A 22,579-nucleotide genomic window follows, 5' to 3' on the forward strand; every position below is an offset into this window, starting at 1 on the left:
GAAACAAATCCATGAAACAAAAACACCAAACCCTAGAAAATAAACAGTAGAAAAAAAAATTCTCTTAAAAAAAACACAAAAAAACCAAAACAAACATCATTGTCCCTAGGACCCTCCAAATCAGACGCATCTAAAATTTCATAGTAAGCACTGCCCCGCCCACTTAGACTGCTATTCTGGGACACACCGCACATGCTATGAGCCAACCCACGGCTGCATGAGCCAAGCTAATAAGGCACAATGCCATGAGCAATAGAGAACATTCAAATCTGTGCAACAACTTCAGCCAGGGAGAGCGAGGAGACCAGGGAGAGACAGGAGTGTAGGAGAGGAGCTTTGACCAGAAGTTCCTACTCTGTACGCCAACTGCCATGTTCCTGAACCAACCCCACACCCACCACCCCCCCACCCCGCGCCGAATCTAAATTAGCTTCCATTCTTTATCCTTCACACAGCTGCGGAAAACATTACGAACGCGCCGAATTTCCATCTCGGCCTTCGGTAACGGGACAGCGGGCGTTCAGAGTGCCTCCACTGTTGGACGTGTGGGCTTGATGTCTGGATCTAAGCAAGAAACACCCCTTCCAAATGGTGTTTCTCAAACAAGGAGCTCTCCGACAGGAACACGTTGTGAAACGCGTGTTGTGAAAGCTGGTCCAGAGTGAGCACAGGGGCCAAGCTGGCAGGCCAGAGGGCACGGGCGCCTAGCAAAGACCCGCTCCTCCTCGTAACCTACAGCTGAGTGGAGAAGGCAGCTGGACGTGGTGGGCGTGGTGCCAGTCTGCTACAGCTGGGTGAAGGAACACAGGAATGAATGTGGCTGGAGCTTCCAACCCTCTTTTTTGCCCCCTTTCATCCCCCCCACCCCCTTTCTCATGGTCTGGCTCTCATCTTTTGTTTATTTTCCAGTTTTCTTGCCTGCAGTCTCTCTCTCTCTCTCTCTCTCTCTCCAAAATCGGAGGAGCGGCACACGTTTTGCTGACTACAGAGCTGTCGGATGCAGTGACTTGGTGATCTGCTCTCTCTCCTTTTGTCTTCTCCCCATCAGTGTTGCCTCCCTTCGGCCACACCGCTTCCTGTCTGCTCACTTATGGCTTATTCTGTCTAACTCTCAGTTGTGGATGTTGGGTGCATCTCATTCAGGCCAAAATTAACCTACACGCGATGATTTCACCAGGTTAGTTTGTGTGGCTGTGTTATTTTCACAATGAGAGAGAGTGAGTGAGGAAGAGAGGGAGGAAGAGAGATGTTTCTATGTGTGTGTTTAGTTTGTGTCTGGGCCTGTCTCCTGCTGTGAGGAGCAAACCCTAGCCTTGGCATCATCATCCACCTCCCACACACACACACACACACACACACACACCAGCAACTTTACACTCTCTTGATCTATTCCATGTTCTCTGGGCTTATTTTAACATGCAGCAAATTGGCAGATCCTGATTATCCTTGGTCTAAAACACTACATACACACTCGTGGAGAGTGTGCTTGTGTGTATGCGTGTGTGTGAAAAATCAATTGCACAATGCAAGTCTTTGTGTTCATGAACTCACCCGCTGGGACCAGGCCTCTGGTTCTGGGTGAAACGCCAGTCAGGGTTGGGGGGTTTTTGCTGTAAAGATAAGAAAGGAAAAAGGTTTTAACTTCAAACTGCATCTGTCTGACCGACCGTTCCAGGATCTCTGTGCTCTTGGTCTGCTGTTGGTATGGAGACAGAGCTGTAGTTTAAGCTGATGTAACTATATAAGCTTACAGTGGCAGTCATTTTGCTCTTCAGAAAAATTACAGACAAAAAGGCACAGAGTTTACACTAGTAGGGTGTTCGGGTGTGGGTGTGTGTGTATGCACGCATGTGTTAGCAGAAAGCTTGATTCAGAAAGGCCAAGACTCCCAAACATCTGCTTGCATTGTCTGCTTGCTTTTAGACTACACGACTTGACCCCCTGCTCCAACCCGATAACCTCCACAGGCTGGACAGGGCGATAAGGCTGAGTGTGGAGAAGCGGCCGAAGGCCTCGGGCCTCGCACACAGCTCCCAAGTGTTCCCGCAGTGGGAAATGTGCCCCACCGTGCACTGAGCGACTGTGTGAAACTTCAGCCAGCACACAAAACCACCATTGTGTTTACACTGGAATAACAGGCGTACTCAGCAGAACAGGAAGCACACGGGATGGTGCGTGAACTACAACGGCCTTGGAGAGACGTCCTTATCTTATATGCGCACAGGAAGCACAAATGCAAAGATGGCACAGAGGGGAACCGGGAACGGTTGGGAGCTCTCGTCTCCTCAGTGTTCTTCCTTCATCTGCTTTGCTCTGGGGGGTGGAGGCTACAGTCATTACAGGCCTGCTCTAGTGTTTAATGATAAATACTTTACACACATTCTCACACACACTCACATACACCTCCTACTACATCCTGTACTGCTCAACACTTGAAACCCCATACCCCACCTTCAATTGCACCATACACATTCCATCATCACACAAATACAGCACATGCAAGTTGAACTGCATGCCAGCGTTTCGACCACCCACGGCAGGCAGTCCACTGCTCCCGCCAGCTCCCGCCAGGACAAAGCCCTCGGATATCAAGTGCGTGCGGGTGTCGTTTCAGAAAAGTCACTGGACCCATTCAAGTTCAGGTTCTTCATGTTATTAGTCTAAATAACCACTCTCGGTAAATGTGGACAAAACAGACGCCTGGCTTGGACTGCTGTGATTCCTATCAAAGGCTGGCATTACAACTCTCCGAGCAGGGGTTTGGACCCTGAAGGTTACAAAATGGAGAGAGGTGTGTGAGGAGCATACGAGGCCAAGCGCCCCTGCAGTCAGACAGAAACCCGGAGTGCCTTTTGATGTTTCTTCCACTTCCCGTTCTCTTCCTGAAGCATTTATCTGTCCCTTCATTGCGTTCCCCGCTCATCTCAGCTCAAGCTGTCGACAGGAATACAGGAGAAAGGGAAAAATTATTCTGTGCTTTCCAAAATGGCTGCCGAGAGGCCCAGCATTCCATCGGCATGACGATCGGAGCGGCTGTGTGCGCTTCCAAGGTCCCGGGTAAGGTCATGCTGTACCCCCTCCCCCCGAAAGACCTGGGAGAGGGAGAACAGCGTAGTACCGGGCGATACAAACAATGTTCAATACTGCGATGTTTTATAAACATATCACGATACAATATGTGGAGATATTTAGCTTTAACTTTAATAAAGTTAATGAAATCTGGAAACACTGGAACTGTGTGCAAAAACCTGATATAGCTTATTTGCATTGGAGTGCCTGTTTCTCAGATTAAAATATTAAAATGATACCAAGAAATTTACATTTCTAACATCTCGAACGGTGTCAAATCTATAACACTGCACGACATCACCTTCAATTACAAAATAACTCTCTCTGCTGCGACGGTAGTTTCCCACAACTGGAGAAGCACAAATTACAAAATAACTCTCTCTGCTGCGACGGTAGTTTCCCACAACTGGAGAAGCACAAATTACAAAATAACTCTCTCTGCTGCGACGGTAGTTTCCCACAACTGGAGAAGCCCAAATTACAAAATAACTCTCTCTGCTGCGACGGTAGTTTCCCACAACTCGAGAAGCACAAATTACAAAATAACTCTCTCTGCTGCGACGGTAGTTTCCCACAACTGGAGAAGCCCAAATTACAAAATAACTCTCTCTGCTGTGACGGTAGTTTCCTACAATTGGAGAAGCCCTGAACAATTAGGAGTTTCCCAGCTTGTACCACACCTATAATATTTCTTCTTAAACTGATGAATTCACTCTGTTCACTCTGCACATTTCAGTTGTAGTCCTGGACCAGAGCTGCAAAACCCTCTGCTAAAAAACCATCTATAAAACTTTGTGGAGTTACCAAAAGACAATTAAGTAATGATCGAGCTCAGTAGAACAGACAGACAGTGAGAAACCCCAGGGTCCCTATGCCAACACACCGTGCACATGAACATCTACGAGCGTCTGGCTGCGTGTGGTGGTGGCGTGACTCCTGCCGCCAACTCCTGACCTGGAGGACGTCGACGGAGCGCTCGGTTTCAACACGACCTGCAGGCCGGTTCCATTGTGAGGTTAACCTAAATCACAGTTCCCAGCTCTCCTGGGTCCACTGTGACTCCATGTGTTTAAGCAAGGCCTGCAGAGTGTAACCGGCCCACTGCGGCTCGGTGGGGAAGAGATCCTGGCCAGAGACCAGTCTGTTGGCTTCAGTCCCACCCGGAAAAGTGGTGAACGGTGATGATTCTAACGAGGCAGCACAGTGAAATATTTGTAAAGCACGCCGCAGTGAGATATTACTACAGGCCGCGACAAAGTAGGAGCGTGTCTAAGATATGAAAATGAAGCGGTCTTGGGTTATGAGTCAAATGCAACAGAAGAGTGAAATCCTGGCGGATGTAATAAACATGAGTTATACTGGTGCGTCCTACATGGTTATGTGTCAGCAAAATATATACTAACGCAGTGTTACCATACTACACAAAATAAGACATGCGTCTGACTACATACATATACCAGGCAAGATGGCACTGCACTTATAAATAGGGCAACCAGATACACAGTCAATACCACAGAGAGAACTCACACAGAGCAGCTGCTTTTTGCATACATGCAGGCATGCACACACGCACCCGGCTTGCTGACCTCACAAAAGACAAGAGGCTACCTCATTCTTTACACCAGGGAGGAAGTTCTTGTTGCCTAATAATCTTTTTTTACAATAATGCCTTCTCTCTCTTCATTACACATGGGCACTGGTGTGTCTGCGTAGTCCTTTGTGAAATGGCGGGGGGGAACCACAGAGGAAACAAAGGAAGCTATAAAGTGTGTACGATCACCACAGCTCGTCAGGGACCCTCGTCTCAGGGTTCCGCCTGTCCTCCCGACAGCGGCGGGAAGTCGTTCTGCCCGTGCAAGTTTCTGGAACTCAAACTGCATCAGGAAAGCAGAACTTTACAGAACTCAAACACCTGCACACTGTGATCCTGAAGTCCATGAAGGACGTCTCTGGAGAGTGGGACCGCGCACTAATCTGATTACTGTGATGTGCCAGCGCAGTGTGTGTCACTGCATGGGGTCTTGCAAAGGCAGAGAACACATGAGAGATCTGATACACTCCACTGGCATTGACACACACACACACACACACACATTTCAATGCTGACTCTGAAAGGATGACTCACACACTCACAGCTCTGCGGGGGAAATTGGAAAATGGCTGCTGTAATGTGTGTAGGATGCTTAGCAGGAAACCCCAAGGAGGTCAGAGAACAGAGGATGGGGAAAGAGGAAATGACCAGTGGGACCATGGCCCACTGAAACACAATTAGCTAGTCAAGATGCTCAATGTCTTTAAAAATAATGCTGAATGAAAATGGAAGGGAAACCAAGCTGATGTTTACATGACAATGACACATAAAGAGCAAAACAGGGATCCTGTTATTGGCCCCTCCAGTACCTGTCTACAATAGCACTGGGAGAACTGGACAGGATGCATAAAGGAGACAAAGTGATACAGTATGATTCAGTGCTGTACAGACACACCCACACACACCACAACTCTGTCTTTATACTCCACGCTAGAACCTTTAGGCCTCTTGTTACTGTCTCGCACACCCTCTCACAAAACACACACCATGCATGCGTCATGCCAGAAGAGCCAGATGGCCTCCTCACAACCCAAAAGCCAAAAATGACTCCCAGAGGACTAACAGACGAGACCCAAAAGAGATGACAAGAGATCGGAGGACAGGAGAAAGAATGGGAAAACAAATCTGGCTTCCTGGGACTCCTCCCCCTCCTGCTCGCTGTAAAAACACACCGTAGAGCCAAGAGGTTACATAGTCCTGCTGCGATAAACAGCAGATAGGGATAACCTCGGGCTGATGCATGACCGCCTTCCGCTATACACACCGTGATCCAAACACAGGAAAACAGAACCTTCAAGGAGGGCTGGCTAACCCCATCACTACAGCCAGGAGGAACGCAAGTTTCAGGAAGGACCGAGAGCAAGAACCGCACTTCAATTTTCACTATCTGAGAATGAACTAAAAACCTGTGGACTGCTACTTTTGAGACATTTACCTGGCTGCTAACAGGATGCTTATTTCATTCTAGGTTCAGAGTGGTACTACAGGAAGTCCGATTTCTGGTTACCGAGGAGGCTTATTATGGGATTGCCTAGAGGTGATACACTTGTCTATTAGTGGAGGTCACATGGCTCGGGGGTATGGGATCAATCACCAGCGTTCGGCACAACAGGAAGTCCAGGGTCACAGACTGACCTTCGGGATCCTGTTATTGGGCTGCTGAGTTCTGTACTCTCCTCCACTCTTTCCTTTCCCTGTTTCTCCAGCCCCCTCTTCCCTTCTTTGCCAGCCGTCTCTCTCTCGTCAGTATCCTCATTATCTTCCTCACTTATTTCCCCACTTCCTCACATTTTTATATATCTCCAAAATGTATTTCTATCCTCTCCTCACCTTGTCATCCATTTTATAGTTGTTTCAAAATCTCATTTTCACATTTTATGTTTATGTCTGATTAGCTTAGCTCTGCTGTTCTAGCTTATGATTATAGAAAGAGCCATAATGGCACATCTAAAACAACTGCATCCTGGGAAAAGCCATATAAACTGAATCATGAGTCAGACCAATGGAAAGAAACTATTTCTAGTCAACTAAAAAAAGTGCTAAGGTTAGAACATTAGAATTACATCTGCCTCACCCATGCAGGGGCAGCACGGGTGAGCCCACTGGTCAGAAATATTCGACATTTTAGCTTGTGCACCGAGCTGAACCCTCACCTCATTGGCTGAGTTCATTAAGTGCTTCCTGGTTAGGGTCATGTTTAACGTGTTGTTATGACTCAACATAGGAGTCTTCACAAACACAAAGTCACTGCGGCTGGAGAGGGTGGAATAGCAGGGCCTGTATGTGCGCGTGTGGGGTTCCTGAGGGCCCCCCACCACCTCCATGTATCGGATCGGACCGTCCGTGTTCAGCTGGAGGTGGAGGTCCTTGTGGGAGCGGTGCTGGTAGCCGTGTCTGGAACGGAAGCCCTTCCTAGAGTAGCAGCATGGCCAGTCGTCCCTGTGTCGGAGACAGCGCACCAGCAGCACCACGGTGGTCACGAGGAAGACCAGCGTGACGCAGCCCAGTGCTATCACGAGGTACAGCGACACGTCCGTCATGCCGCTCGTCGTCCGCAAGAACGGCGGCCTGCGTGAGTCGGCCGGCATGTCCACGAGCTTCTCCTCTACGCTCACCGTGACGGAGACACTGGAGGACAGGGCTGGCTGCCCATTGTCTTGCACCACCACCACAAAGGAGTAGGCAGAGCGCTCTCCGCCCTCTACATCCTCATCGGCCAGCTCGCGGGCCGTGCGGAGCTCACCAGTGTGCGCCCCGATGCGGAAGAGCGTGGTGTGGTCGCCGGGGGCCAGGCTGTAGGACAACCAGGCGTTGTGGCCGCTATCAGCATCGAAGCCAACGATCTTGTTCACCAGGTGACCGACGGGGACGGAGCGTGGGATCGTCAGCTGGAGGCCCGTGTCCTCTGAGTGTGCGGGGTACAGGATTACGGGCGGGTTGTCGTTCTGGTCCACCACGAAGACGTGCACGGTGACGTTGGAGCTGCGTGGTGGCGTCCCGGCGTCTTGCACCTGCACCTCTATTTTAAACGCGTTCATCTGCTCGTAGTCTAGCGAGCGCATGGTGAAGATGTGGCCGTTTTCTGGGTTGATGTAGACGTACGATGACACGGAGCTGCCGTGGACGACAGAGGCCAAGACGGAGTAGGTGAGGCGAGCGTTATCCCCCAAGTCCGGGTCTGAAGCCGAGACTGCCGCTATAGGTGCCCCGGGGGCGTTGTTCTCCGCTATGTCTACGGAGTACGAGGGCTGAGAGAACGCTGGAGCGTTGTCGTTCACATCAGAAAGACTAACCACAAAGGTCTTCTGAGAGGAAAGTGGAGGAGAGCCTGCGTCTGATGCAGTGACAACAACAGTGTACTCGGGGACAGTCTCCCTGTCCAAAGGCCCGTCTGTCACGAGGGTGTAATGCTCCTCAAAGGCAGAGTTCAGCTTAAACGGAAGGCCCGATGACACTGTTAACGTTACTTCACCGTTTTTACCGGAATCCAAGTCTCTCGCGGTGATTAGTGCGATAACTGTGCCGATCTCCGCGTCCTCACTGATGGAGCTTGAGAAAGAGGTTAACGTCACGTCCGGAGTGTTATCGTTCACGTCCGTTATTTGTATTTTAATGTTGCACGAGCCCTCCATGGCGGGAGTCCCGCCATCCCTGGCCTGAACAGTGATGTCATAAACAGTCGTTTGTTCATAATCCACCTCCCCGATAACACGGAGTTCCCCCGTTTTAGGATCCACGCTGAAAAGGTTGAGAATTCTGTCCGGTGTGTACTTACTGAACAAGAATGATACTTCGCCATTCATTCCAGAGTCTGTATCAGTGGCATTTAGTTTTGTTACAATAGTTCCAACAGGCGAATTTTCCAAGAGATTAATTCTTTTTACCGGTTCGTCAAACACTGGTGCGTTGTCATTCACGTCCAGAATTTTAATTAACAACAGAGTGGTGCCAGATTTCTCAGACTGTCCACCGTCGATCGCCGTGAGTAACAAGCGAAACGCGGCCTGTCTCTCTCGATCGAGAGGCTTTTCCAGCACGAGCTCTGGAAATTTACTGCCGTCGCTTTTTGTCTCGACTTTTAATACGAAACAGTCATTCGGAGCCAGCTGGTACGTGCGCAGCGAGTTTATACCGACGTCGGGGTCGTGCGCACTTTCCAGACGGAACCGCGTTCCCGGAGCGGCCGCTTCTGATATCTCTAGCGAGGAATTGCGAGCTGGAAACTGTGGCGCGTTGTCATTCACATCCGCTATTTCCACAACAACGCGGTGCATTTCTAGCGGGTTCTGAAGAACTATTTGAAGGTGCAACAAACATGACGAACTTAATCCACACATGCTTTCCCTGTCAATTGTCTCTCTAATTACTAAGGCACCGCTAACCCTGTTTATCTCGAAGTACTGAGCATTAGAATCCGAAATGACGCGTACATTTCTCTCGGTAATCCCTTTAGCACTGAGACCCAAATCCGATGCTATATTCCCAACGAAAGAACCCGGTTCCTGCTCTTCGGGTACAGAATACCTGAACTCCCTAGACGCGCTCGAGAAGCAGGGCAGGGAGAGCGCGAGCCAGAGCACGGGCCATTCCGAATAGCATCTCTTCTTTCTCAACTCCATTGTGAGCGCGTCCACAGAACTGGAGAAGAGAAAGTTTAAAGTTTTTTTTTTCGTAATCAATCCATGTTTCCCTTAAACCGTCCTTACCATGTCTTTCGAAACTTGATCCGTTTGACGTGGAGTAAAGTTAAACGTTTTAGAGCGTTCATGGTGCCCGAAAACACTTGGGGAAATTAAGAAGCGAAAAAACAGAACTGCATGTCCACGAACTACCCAGGCTGACTGCGGCTCTCCGTCGGACAGGGGGAGGAGACTGGGCCAGGAAAGCCGCCTGCCCATTGGTCGGGAGTGAGCAACAGGCTCTTCACACGCAAAAAGTCCCCCTATTTGGCGGAGCCACACATGTTTCACTACGGACTCAGAAGTGATCGGTATCTTATAAGCTCAGAACGAAGTTTAAATGTTTTCAGTGAGCGGAGAAGGATGAACCATTTCTGTTACATTTTCACCCTTCAACGACACTCACTGTATAAAAATATATTAAACGCTCGCTCTTCGGATTACATTTTCTGTATCTAATAAACAATTCCTTATTTTTTGGTATTCCAGTGAAAGACTTGTTAAAGGAAACCAACGAAAACGGTTGTCCAAAAATAACCTACACGAAAAGTAGCAAAATCTATCACCACTCGCCGCGTTACGGGCCATAGCTGCGAAGTGTGGGGTTAACCACATGACGGCGTTGTTTCAAAACCGGCTCGATGTCTTCACGGTTCTTATTTTCATTTTCAACTAGAGTACGACTGCAAATGTTTTCCTGCGTTATACATTTTCATTCGTAACATTTAGAACAAATAAACTGACATCAGAATGGCAACAGACTGAACATCAATAGCTAAAATTATATTTATGAGAACCAAAATAATGGCAATGGCATCTAGAAGCTTTCAAGTGTTTCAGCAGTTTAATGCTCCATAAATATCGTTTAGAAGCACAACACAAGATCCTCAACGCACTATGAAATGTAGTTTAATATATCATCACTCTTGTTAAGATAGGTAAGAAGAGATTATGCATTGTACATCACAACTTCCCTCCTACACACTGATGTTGACATTAACACACACACACACACACACACACACACACACACACACACACACACACACACACAAAAACACACACACACACACACACACGCAGGCACATTATGAATATTTTGTGCTGTTTTTCTAGTACATAATCTGTATATTGCCTGTATAATGTGTATTGTCTGTATATAATGCCAGAAAGTTACCAAGAGCCAGAAGTAAATTCCTTGTGTGTGTCAACATACTTGGCCAATTAACTGATTCTGAGCTAAACTTTCACTCACACCTTCAACTGACACATTTCTTCATCATATAAAGAAAACTCAACATTAACCTTTCAGGTTTTACAGCAGCAGTTGCACTTTTCTAAATATAATACTTTTTTATGTGCACTGAAATAATCAACACTGAAATAAACCCACACAAACATCATGACTGAGTCCATGTAAACACGACACACACACACACACACACACACACACACACACACACACACAGCTTTCCTGGTTTCCTGCTATAGGATCCTTATGCACATTTCAGGGCAAAGGTACAATAGCCACCCAACATAAGAGATATCATGAAGCAGCCGGGACTAAGGTTACCATGGAGAATCCTCCCTCTCACCGAGTGCTCAGCGGTCTGTGTTTAAAACATGTGAATACCTCCATGTCCAGCAGGCAGATCATCTGCTTAAAGTCGGAAGCACTGCTGGGCTTAATTACGCTGACGTTACTGACCGGTGACACTGGGAAGTGACAGGATGTACAGGACTGGCTGTGGGACAGCAGCACTTATCCCAGTGCCTCCAGGTCCTAAACAAGCCTGTCTGGACCTGCAAGGTTCTGTTGGGATTTGTTTTGTTTTTGAAGCCATCGGAGACAGTTAATCTCATGCAGCACACAGCACAGCTCCTGTTATCTGAGTAAGAAGAAACATAAGTGTGCATCCTGACTCATTATGCTGAGTTTAAACTCTCCAAAAAAGTTTAAACTAGGACATCGTCACAGATCTAGAGGTTACAGCAGTGCCCGTTACCAAAAAGAAACCAGCTTCACATACCTTGAAAACAAGCTTTTTTTGGAACTTAAAAGTTCCAGTGGTCTTTCTATGAGACCTTCCAGAGGCAAAAGACATGGCGCACTCTGCCCATAAAAAGGCTTCGTTTATTATGCTTATCCTCCCTTTCTCAAAGATGCATTGAAATCCTACGAGCCTTTGGGTTCATCCGCAGTCATTGCAGTATCCAGATGTTTCCAGTAAAAGAGCTCTGTTTGTGTTCTGATATACTGCAGCAAATCTGTACATGTTTTGTAGTGCATGAGAGCCAAAGTGCCATTCCTGCCAAATACATAATCAACAACTCAGAGCTCCTAGTCACAAATAGTCAGCCTCACAATGATACGGGCACGGAAACTTTGATTCAACATAGCAATTCATCACATGGACAATAAGCATACATATCATTATTGTTATTATTATTGTTGTTGTTGTTATATGGCAACCTATTAAATATGCTGCACACGGTTCTGTGTGTGTTAACATTTTGCAGGGAAAAATATCAATATATGTCAAAATATCAACAAACGCATTTTTAGTGATTTTATTGTTTGCTGCAGTATCAGGCCTCATTACTGCCGTCCTGTGGTACAGCGCGCGAACCGCAGCCTGCTTATGTGCAGTGAAGTCGAACGCTATGGCGTCGATATATATATATATACACACACACACACACACACACACACACACACACACACACACACACACACACACAGAGTCCTTGCTTGCTAGCAGAATGTTTAGCTTTTATACCGTTAAAAATAAAATTACTGTTATGAAGCTATCCCAGCGAGGGCATTTTTTAAACGTTTAGCGTGTGCCAGGCAGATGTGTAAAATGCTAAATCTGACTGGAAGCAAAGCACGTGGTGCCACGCGTTATTGTTATACCCGTTATAATGACGTCACAAACGGGCCTGCCTCCTACACAATAAAGTTATCGAGAATAGTCGGCAGAACTCGTAAATAATTTCAAACCAGCAAGACCAGTCAAGACGTGTGAAAGCCCCGATGGAGGCGATAAGAAGGTCACGCTACACACCAGCAGCCAATTTCAGCACCACCAGGGTGAACAGCGCCACAGAGACGTTGAGCGTTGAGACGTTGAGTGCTCGCTTTGAAGAGGAGGCCAAAACCCAACATTGTATTAACGGCTGAACAATAAACATTCATCACTTTTAAGGATTCGCGATGAAAACGTCAGTGAAAGAATCGAATGTTCTTATGTGCTTGTACAAATTCATCCTATTATTAACAATAAAATACAGAACAGAGAAACAAAATCCTTTCTGTTTTTTTTGTTTTGTTTTGTTTGTTTGTTTGTTTAGATTAAGTCAAACTGAATCAATACTTATTCTTATGCTTAAACACGACTATTAAACCCAGACATACAAACCGTCTATTCCACCAAATATAGTGACGGACGTAATGTCCTGTTATCAAAGAGTCCACCAAAACGATTATAACAAACCATATGTTGAAGGCCAGTAAAATGTATTCAGCATTAGAGGTGCACAATGTTGACATTAACGTCCTACGTGATGAGGTATATACAGTTTGCCTACAGTCACAGTAAACCGCTGGACAGAATTAGCCTACAAATAAATGTTCCAGTAAAATATGAAGGCACTTTTTAAATTTTATTTGCTTAATTTCCCTGAAGTACTTTTACATTAAAACAGGCAATGGTTTCCACTCTGTGAATTTAACAAGCAAAACAAGCCTTGTGGAAAATATCTTTAAATGGTCAGGAACAAGGTCAACAACCACACACAACCACAAACACATACACACACACACACACACACACACACACACACACACACACACACACACACACCCTTCCCCCTTAATATTAGCCTAGAATCTCAGCCCACTGCACTACACTATGAAAACCAGGGGTATTTCATCTCATCCCTTATTGCAGAAAGCATCATATGTGATATATATTGTTTGTGTATGCATATATGTTTGTGGTGTGAAAACATTACATGGCAAAAAAAAAGGATTTCATCAGTAACCTCTACTTAGAACTTTTACAGTAATCCTTGCCGGACGCCACCACAGCCATCAGACAGCATATGCACTGTGGTTACACTACAGTTATCAGACAGCATATGCACTGTGGTTACACTACAGTTATCAGACAGCATATGCACTGTGGTTACACTACAGTTATCAGACAGCATATGCACTGTGGTTACACCACAGCCATCAGACAGCATATGGACTGTGGTTACACTACAGCCATCAGACAGCATATGCACTGTGGTTACACATAAGCCACAGATCCATAACTGTGACTTTACATATTTAAGAGTCAAGTAAGTGGTTAGTGCATTAAAAAGGTTTCTTACCTTTATTGATTCAGACCAAGGGATGAGGAAAAGAGTTCGAGTGTCACAGTTGAACGCACCAGTGTGAGGAGCAGCAGGGCAGCATGAAAAAGAAACCAGACATGAAGGAGTTTGATTAGAATGATGCAGCAACCGGACATTTCAGGGAGCCGAGTCATACTTACCTGTTCTCCTTACAGCAGAATCCAACCTAACAGAGCCGTGCTGAAGGGGTCACCAGAAATGCCACAAATAATCTCTCATAAAAAACACAAGCATGGTAGATTTAACAAGCATTTAAACATGTGTTCTGTATCACCATAGTGCACACATATAAGGTTTGATTGTAGTAATAATCATAATAATAATAATAATAATAATAATTATTATTATTATTATTATTCTTATTATTGTGTGTTTTCATTGTTGATAATATTTTCATTCTCTGTACAGTGACCTTGACCTCTGGAAAAGCACAAAAATATTGATGATAATAATAATAATATATTGATAATAATAATAATAATAATAATTATTATTATTATTATTATTATTATTATTAGGGGGAATGGATGATGCAACTGGAGCAAGTAGGAGGACGAGACCCCATGAATTAGTGATGAGTAATAGATAAATGAAAGGGTATCCAGTGTAAACAAAGTAAGATGGGTGTGATATGCTCAGAATGCTTGTTATGAGTGAAAAACCCAAGCAGCCAATGTCTTACCTACTCAACATGAATGCATAATTCAAATGAACTGATACAACTACCCATCTGCTTCTCTGCACAGCCCCTCTGCACAGGGCAGAATGCTGCACTACACTCATCAGAACAGCAGGGCACTCGGGGTGGGGTTTTGTGTGTGTGTGTGTGTGTGTGTGTGTGTGTGTGTAACATGCCTAATTCATGACTGTGTGCACCAGCAGCCGTGTACGACTCCCTTTCTGTGTGCCAGATAAAGGGGGAAAACAGATAAATGGTGTTAATGGTATATTAATGGTGAATCTACATTTTTATATCTGAACATTAGATTAATCAGAAAGCCCTGCTGGTATTGTGGTATCATTTTGCTGCTAGCACAAATGCAACTTCAAATATCTTTTAAAAACGTTCATGAACAAGAACACACACACACACACCCTTCCCCCACAATATTAGCCTAGAATCTCAGCCTATATTATGAAATCCAGGGGGTATTTCATCTCATCCCTTAGACAGAGCTTTAAGCCTCTCACTGCCCCCCTGTGGCCTCATAATGGTACAGTCCTGCCTGTGAGTCAGCTTGTTGCTGTGGCAACACAACCCTACCTCAGGAGGAAATTAGTTTGAAAAGCAAAAAGAAAACAGCAAAGAGAAGAAGAAATGGCTGTTAAAAATATAAACATACGAGATATAAAAGTAGATCTCACAAAGGTCTGTGTGTCAGCAAAGTACCAAGTTATGTAAACAAAGACTGGCAACGCACTGTTTCCTATGTCAAAATCCAAACCACGCTGTTGGTATCAAGCATAAAGGATTAGAGTGGAAGTGTTGAATTTTAGCTGTACGGTAAGACTGACGCCTGTGCATTTTTATCCTGTTGTACTTATTTTCCATACTGAAAGGGGAGCAGGCCAACACATACAAGACAAAGACTGCAGAACAGTGCGGCAGGGGTGGGGGAGGGGAGAGATGGTGAGAGAGAGCGTGGGCTAGCAAAGAACAGAAAACTGGGCTGGTGAGATACAGTGCTGCAGTTACGCATATCGCAGGCCTCAGCTAATCGTCATCACCGACACGTCGCTACCATTTCTGTGACCATAATCATGTCTACATAGAGATTTATTTAGACTACAACTGGGATTTGATGTGCATCAGAAACAAAACATGACCTGGTTTCATCAAGTGATAGGAGGAAGAGAAAAACGAGGCCTAGATAGATAATGTCTCATTCCAAACATGATAAATATGTGTGTGTGTGTGTGTGTGTGTGTGTGTGTGTGTGTGTGTGTGTGTGTGTGTGTGTGTGTGTGTGTGTATGCAGGTGCATGGGCCCTGCTGTTTCTTTGCCCTCAACAAACCTAAAGAAATCCCTTTAGTAGAACACTAGAATGAACAAACACAAACTCACGTGAATGAGGAACACAGCAAAGCAAAGAAAAGAGAAGCCAAATATACTCTGTTGACATTGCAGGCAGTGGATAGCGTGATTCTGAACAAAGGGCTTGATCTAACTGCTCAATAAACTAGCACTAAGCACTACAGCAATGCAATCAAAATCACAAAGCAAGCACAACATAAGAGAGAAATCTACACACCCTACTCAAACCAACTCCCTGTCCCAGGACATGCTAAAGGAGAGACCTTCACACACTCCAAACAAGGCCAAAACAGCCGTAAATAGGGAAGCAAGCGCTGACTGGTCTTTCACTGCAATTTTCAGAATCCCTGCCTGTATAAAATCCCAGTGTAAACAGCTGAACCACTCTAGTTGCCGAGCGGTTTATGGGTAGTTTGCTCAGCATTATCTACAATAATATGACAAAGAAGTCAAGTTTTCTTCCGCTTCCTCTTCTGGGTGCACACACAGATGTGCAAGGGCAGGAAACAGGACGCTCATAACAGTGCTCTCATCATCTGCTCGTCACGGCAGTGTGTTGTGCTTATTACAGAAGATCCGCTGCTCCCACACACTCAGAGCAACCTGCCGAAAACACACCCCTACTCTGCTGAAAACACACACCTACTCTGCTGAAAACACACACCTACTCTGCTGAAAACACACCCCTACTCTGCTGAAAACACACCCCTACTCTGCTGAAAACACACACCTACTCTGCTGAAAACACACCCCTACTCTGCTGAAAACACACACCTACTCTGCTGAAAACACACCCCTACTCTGCTGAAAACACACCCCTACTCTGCTGAAAACACACTCCTACTCTGCTGAAAACACACACCTACTCTGCTGAAAACACAGCCCTACTCTGCTGAAAACACACCCCTACTCTGCTGAAAACACACACCTACTCTGCCATTATTGTACTGGGTTATATGTTAGTTATGCAGTGCTCTCTAGCTGTTATTCGTAGATTGATAAGAAAAGTTAACTGAACGGCTGAAATTGAAAGAAAAGCTTCTAAACAATGCTAATGTTACATAGGGTTAGGGTTAGTTACATAGGGTTACTGTAATTTGTGTAGTAGTGCTATAATGACACAGATCCCCCAAAATATAGGAAATGCGTCTCATAAGCAGAGGATGTATATTAAAAGAGCAGAGTCCTAAAACACAGGAAATACAGAACAATTACTACATGTATAGAACAATTACTATAGAACAACTACTACATGTATAGAACAACTACTGCCGAACAAGTACTACATGTATAGGTGTGCATTAAAAGAATAATGGGGTGTATTTTGTTTTTGACTTATGCATTGAAAAAAAAAATAGATTACAAAGTATTTAACTTATTTAAGAACATGTCAGTAGGTCACACATATGCAGTGAAAGTGTATAAACACACCCACTCAAAGTGTATAAACACAAACCCACTGAAACTGTATTAACACACCCCCCAGTGCACCAACACACACCCAGTGCACCAACACACACCCAGTGCATCAACACAAAGCCTCATCAGCTTATTAGGCACTCAAGTTTGTGCAGAAAACACACAACAGCAATGTTGGTTAAATCTACAGTCACAAAGCAAATCTGCAGCCCAGTTATGCTTATGGATTCATGGTTAAATGATAATCTGTGCTCTTAACAGAGGTGCACAATGATCACCAAACAGGCCTGGATCTGGGTGTATCCAGCCGGTGCTGACGGCTTTGAACTGGGAAGCACGGAAGGTGATATTAGTGAGTGTGGAGTTAACAGCATCACTCTGGGGTAGATTTAGGAAAGCAGACCTCGTTCACGAGTCTGGAAACTGCAGACTAGCGTCTATATAGTGCTAAAGTGATACCAGGTGTGAGAAAGCTCACGGGACTGAAGGCACAGGCATGCACATGTGCACACACACACACACACACACACACACACACACACACACACACACATTCTTTATCTTTGTGTGCATATATATATATATATATATATATATATATATATATATATATGCACACAAAGATAAAGAATATATACTTATGGTACAAGCCACTTGGTGCTATTGCTGTACATTCTAGTATATACCGTACACAGCAAGACAATATACAGCAAAGTTACTTTTTATAGAAGCAGCCACTTCCGCTGAAAAGTGCACCCACATGTTTTCTTCCTTCACCAAGCGAGAGCCACATCTGACTGCCACATGAACCTTTCGCTCCGCTTTCCCTGTGAAGTCTTCTTTAAAGTACCGAGGGTGGAGCAGTCTGTTTTGAAGCACTGAAAGCATTAGGAGGTGAAAGTAGACACCAGCGGCACAAACCGGGGGACTCTGCACGTTAAAGCCAGCCAAGCAGTGGCGTGTTAGCATTTGCTTATGTGCTAGCTGCTTCAATTCACGTATTGCAGACACCAGAAACAAAAAGCCTAGAAGCACTCAAGGCTTGGGGTCTCGTTGGATTTCTCAAACACAGACAAAATAATAATAAAAAAACAAAGTATATAATAAAGTTAAGGTGAGGTTAAAAGTTGATTAGTATCTGGTCTTTAGTAACCTTCCATATTGTGTGAAAACAAAACATCTAGAAAAGAAGTTACAGGGTCTCCATCTCTGGCCCTTCCCTTGGAATGTCTTGTTGCTTTATAGCACGTGAGAAGGGATAGAATCTATTCCCAGAACACTAAACTGGCCTCACAGAGGTGAATAGGATGAAATAGTGCTGCATCTCCCTTTTCTTGAACTCTCTAAGTATTCCGTTGTGCAGACATGCCACATGGGTGATTAGGTTACGTGCATAATGGATTTACTGAGTCCCACCCCGGTCTAGATGCAAACAGCAGCAGTGGAGGAAAGCAGACCGTGCAAAATGGCTGCTGTGCTTTTTGTTGCTGCGGAGACGAGGCGAGACGAAGCAATCTGGATATACTGTTAACGTAAGCTGTCTGTGTGGCACTTCCCTCTGTCTCTCCCTCCCCAATCCCACGCACTCGTGGAGAGGGGGCTGCAGTGTACTAATGCACCACTCCTCCCAACTCTCTCTGTCTCTCCCTCCCCAAACCCACGCACTCGTGGAGAGGGGGCTGCAGTGTACTAATGCACCACTCCTCCCAACTCTCTCTGTCTCTCCCTCCCCAATCCCACGCACTCGTGGAGAGGGGGCTGCAGTGTACTAATGCACCACTCCTCCCAACTCTCTCTGTCTCTCCCTCCCCAATCCCACGCACTCGTGGAGAGGGGGCTGCAGTGTACTAATGCACCACTCCTCCCAACTCTCTCTGTCTCTCCCTCCCCAATCCCACGCACTCGTGGAGAGGGGGCTGCAGTGTACTAATGCACCACTCCTCCCAACTCTCTCTGTCTCTTTTACCATCTCTCCTCAGTCCTCTCTTGTTTCTATACACCCTCTGCTTTCTGCATATGTGCAAATAACAACGTCATTAACCACGTGTGTTACTAGTTTGTCCTTGATGCGCTGCAGCGTTTGAATAAACTTGGGAACGTTGACAGTTCTTCACTCTGCTCTGCCCTATTACGTTGCAATGGCCACGTTGGCATATTTCCCAGACTCAACAAAAGGTGGCTCTTATTGTCAAAACAGACAATAAAAATGAATTGTGGGAAAGAAATATCTGTGTAAAGATCTGTGAGGATAATGTTTAAGATACATCATACAACAACAACAAGCTACTCTGGAAAAGTAAAATGTCATTTCATTCAAATGGCCAGTCATCTCAAGGTGCTCACCTTTGCATTAACATCTGGGCCAAGCGTGTTTTGTCTAGGTACAGTCCTTGTGTCACTGAGGTCAACGCTCAGAAAGCTCTGACCGGAAGACCGGTCACATTTTATGTCGCTTTTTCTGGAATCAGCCGTACCACACACCTCATAGTTAAAGACTTGCTTTAGAGTTCCTGTTCCTCCTACGTCTGCGTAAAGGGGCGGATAATATGGAATAACTGGGAGATTTGCACTGGATTTGTAAAACATTCGCTCACGTCTCCATCTGTAGCACTTAAGTGACAGTATGGCTATGATGGACGTGATAAAAAGAAACGAAACTACAGCCAATGCCAAGACGAGATAAAATGTGAGGTTGTCGTCGTATTCTTTGTCGTGCGTAAAGTCGGTGAACTCCGAGAGCACCTCAGGGAAGCTGTCCGCCACCGCCACGTTAATATTGACTGTAGCTGAACGAGAGGGCTGTCCGTTGTCCTCCACTACAACAGTGAGCTTCTGTTTCACAGCATCTTTATCGGTGACTTGGCGTACAGTTCTTATTTCTCCATTCTGTAAGCCCACTTCAAACAGCGCCCTGTCTGTCGCTTTCTGCAGTTTATACGAGAGCCAGGCATTCTGTCCGGAGTCCACATCAACAGCCACCACTTTAGTGACAAGATAACCCACATCTGCTGAACGAGGCACTATTTCAGCCACCAGCGATCTGCCGGTTTGTAGGGGGTACAGAACCTGAGGAGAGTTGTCATTCTGATCCTGTATAAAAAAGTTTACCGTTGCGTTGGAACTCAAAGGAGGGGAACCGCCGTCTTGCGCTTTAACTGTGATACTGAAGGATTTTATTTGCTCATAATCAAATGATTTCGTTGCGTAAATCATTCCACTTCCTGAATCAATTGAAATTAAAGAAGACAGTGCACCGTTCACATCTTTGTCGACAATGAAGTACGATATCTGTGCGTTAGTACCCAAGTCTGCGTCGTTAGCTTTTATGCTGAGCAACGACAAAGAAGGCGAATTATTCTCCGTCACATGCGTGCTGTATGACTCATGTTCAAATTGAGGTGAATGGTCATTAATGTCAGAAATCTTTAACAGCAGTGTTTTTGTACTAGACATCGGCGGGTGACCGCCATCCTTTGCGGTTATTGTAATATTATACTCGGCCGTTTGCTCTCTGTCCAGGCTGGCGTCAGTCACTATGCTATAGTAATTGGTCAGAGATGATTCAGTTCTGAACGGAAGGTTTCTATCAATCGAACAGGTTACTTTTGCATTTTCCTCAGAATCGCTGTCTTGTACATTAATCATCGCTATGACAGTACCCGGTGGTGAGTTTTCGGGCAGTGTGTTTGAAAAGGACATAAGCGTAATTTTTGGTATATTGTCATTTATATCAGTCACTTCAATGACCACCTCAGAAGAGTCGGATAAACCTCCCTGATCCTTTGCTTGTATTTTAAATTCATGAACAGTGGCATCTTCAAAGTTAAGCTCTCCAACTAGCCTTATCTCACCAGTATCTGAATCTATCGAAAAAAGGTCTTTGATTTTAGGTGTCGTATGTTCAAAGTAATAGCCGATTTGCCCGTTTGCGACTGTGTCTGCGTCGGTGGCGTTTGCCGTAATAAGCAACGCTCCCGTTGCAGTGTTTTCAGGAACCGATGCCCTGTAAGAGTCCTTTCTGAATACAGGGGCGTTGTCGTTAACATCTAAAACAACAATCTTCACTTTCACAGTACCCGAGCGTTTAGGGTCACCTCCGTCCGTAGCAGTTATTGTTAGATATAAATGTTCTTCTTTCTCTCTGTCTAATGGCGCCTGTAGGATAAGCTCAACGTTTTTTCCACTGCCTGCTCGACTCTGTGTTTTCAGACTAAAATAATTAGTCGGGTAAACTGAGTAGCTCTGGATGCCGTTCATTTCCAAGTCGGGGTCTAGCGCATTATCCACAGAAAAGCGCGCTCCGACAGAGGCGGACTCGCTGATCTCAAGTTTGATTTCCCCTCGTGGAAAAGCAGGACTGTTGTCATTAACATCTAGTATCTCCACAGTAACTCTATAGAGCTCTAATGGATTCTCCAAAAAAATCTCGAAGCTGATGCTGCACGCAGACATTGCACCAGAGCACAGAGTCTCGCGGTCCATTCTCTCCTTCACAAGGATATGCCCTTTTTCTCGGGCCAGCTCCACATACTCGCGCCCACTCGCTGAAAATATTCGAGCCTTGCCCATTGTCAGCCGTTTATGTTCCAGACCCAGGTCCTTCACGATGTCCCCAACGAACGAACCGGGTGACATTTCCTCACGTACCGAGTATCGGACCTGGCCAGAGACGTAATTGGGAAAATACGCACAGACAAAAAACACGCACAGCCGCCGTGCAAGAAAGCCGTTTACCCCCATGATGATGCGGTCGCGTCACGGTATCTCTCACCCGATTGATACGAAATATTCTCACGATCGTTCATAAAAATATACGCATCCCATATTTATAGTAAAGGAACATTTGGCGGAAAGTCTTTAGCGCACCTCAGCACAGGCGTGAAGAAAACGTCCGGTCTTTGTACAATGTGAAAAAGACATGAAAGACAGTAGACATGCGCAAGTAGCACCAAAAAGGGAGGCGTAGTATTTCTATATTTCTGAAAATTCAACCCTACTAACAGCGACGCCCAGGGATCCGACTAAGAAATACACACAACCTGTCTCAGATACAGGACTACGAAGCCTTGGTGGAGAGATCGTTTAAATATAGTTAGATGTCAGTCAAGAAAGTCTTTACACATTTAGAGAGAGAGAGAGAGAGAGAGAGAGAGAGAGAGAGAGAGAGAGAGAGAGAGAGAGAGAGAGAGAGAGAGAGAGAGAGAGAGAGAGAGAGAGAGAGAGAGAGATGATGGGGCGTACGCAAACACAGTCTTCCGTTTACATGGTGCACATCACCTTATTCAAAGCCATTCATTTCCGCCCAGGTATATTTGTGCTGAAAAATGCGGAACCCATCCTCCTTTGGCACCACCACAATTGTGGATTTTGTATTGGGA

General features: G+C 45.5%; 1 protein-coding gene across 18 annotated transcripts in view; it reads right to left on the reverse strand.

Moving 5' to 3' along the window:
- LOC113577132 (protocadherin gamma-A11-like) overlaps window positions 1-22,579 on the reverse strand; it is a 112,791-nt gene that overhangs the window by 5,971 nt on the left and 84,241 nt on the right. For 16 of the 18 annotated variants that reach the window (XM_035521421.1, XM_035521394.1, XM_035521441.1 and 13 more), the window contains one exon: window positions 1,552-1,610. In XM_035521421.1, coding sequence (XP_035377314.1) covers window positions 1,552-1,610 — 59 coding nt within the window. Of the gene's footprint in view, window positions 1-1,551; window positions 1,611-6,813; window positions 9,461-19,544; window positions 22,246-22,579 lie in introns of those variants that run through there. The other 2 variants (XM_035521415.1, XM_027009615.2) reach the window with 2 other exon arrangements.

This window comes from Electrophorus electricus, chromosome 2, assembly GCF_013358815.1.
Source record: "Electrophorus electricus isolate fEleEle1 chromosome 2, fEleEle1.pri, whole genome shotgun sequence".
NCBI lineage: Eukaryota > Metazoa > Chordata > Actinopteri > Gymnotiformes > Gymnotidae > Electrophorus > Electrophorus electricus.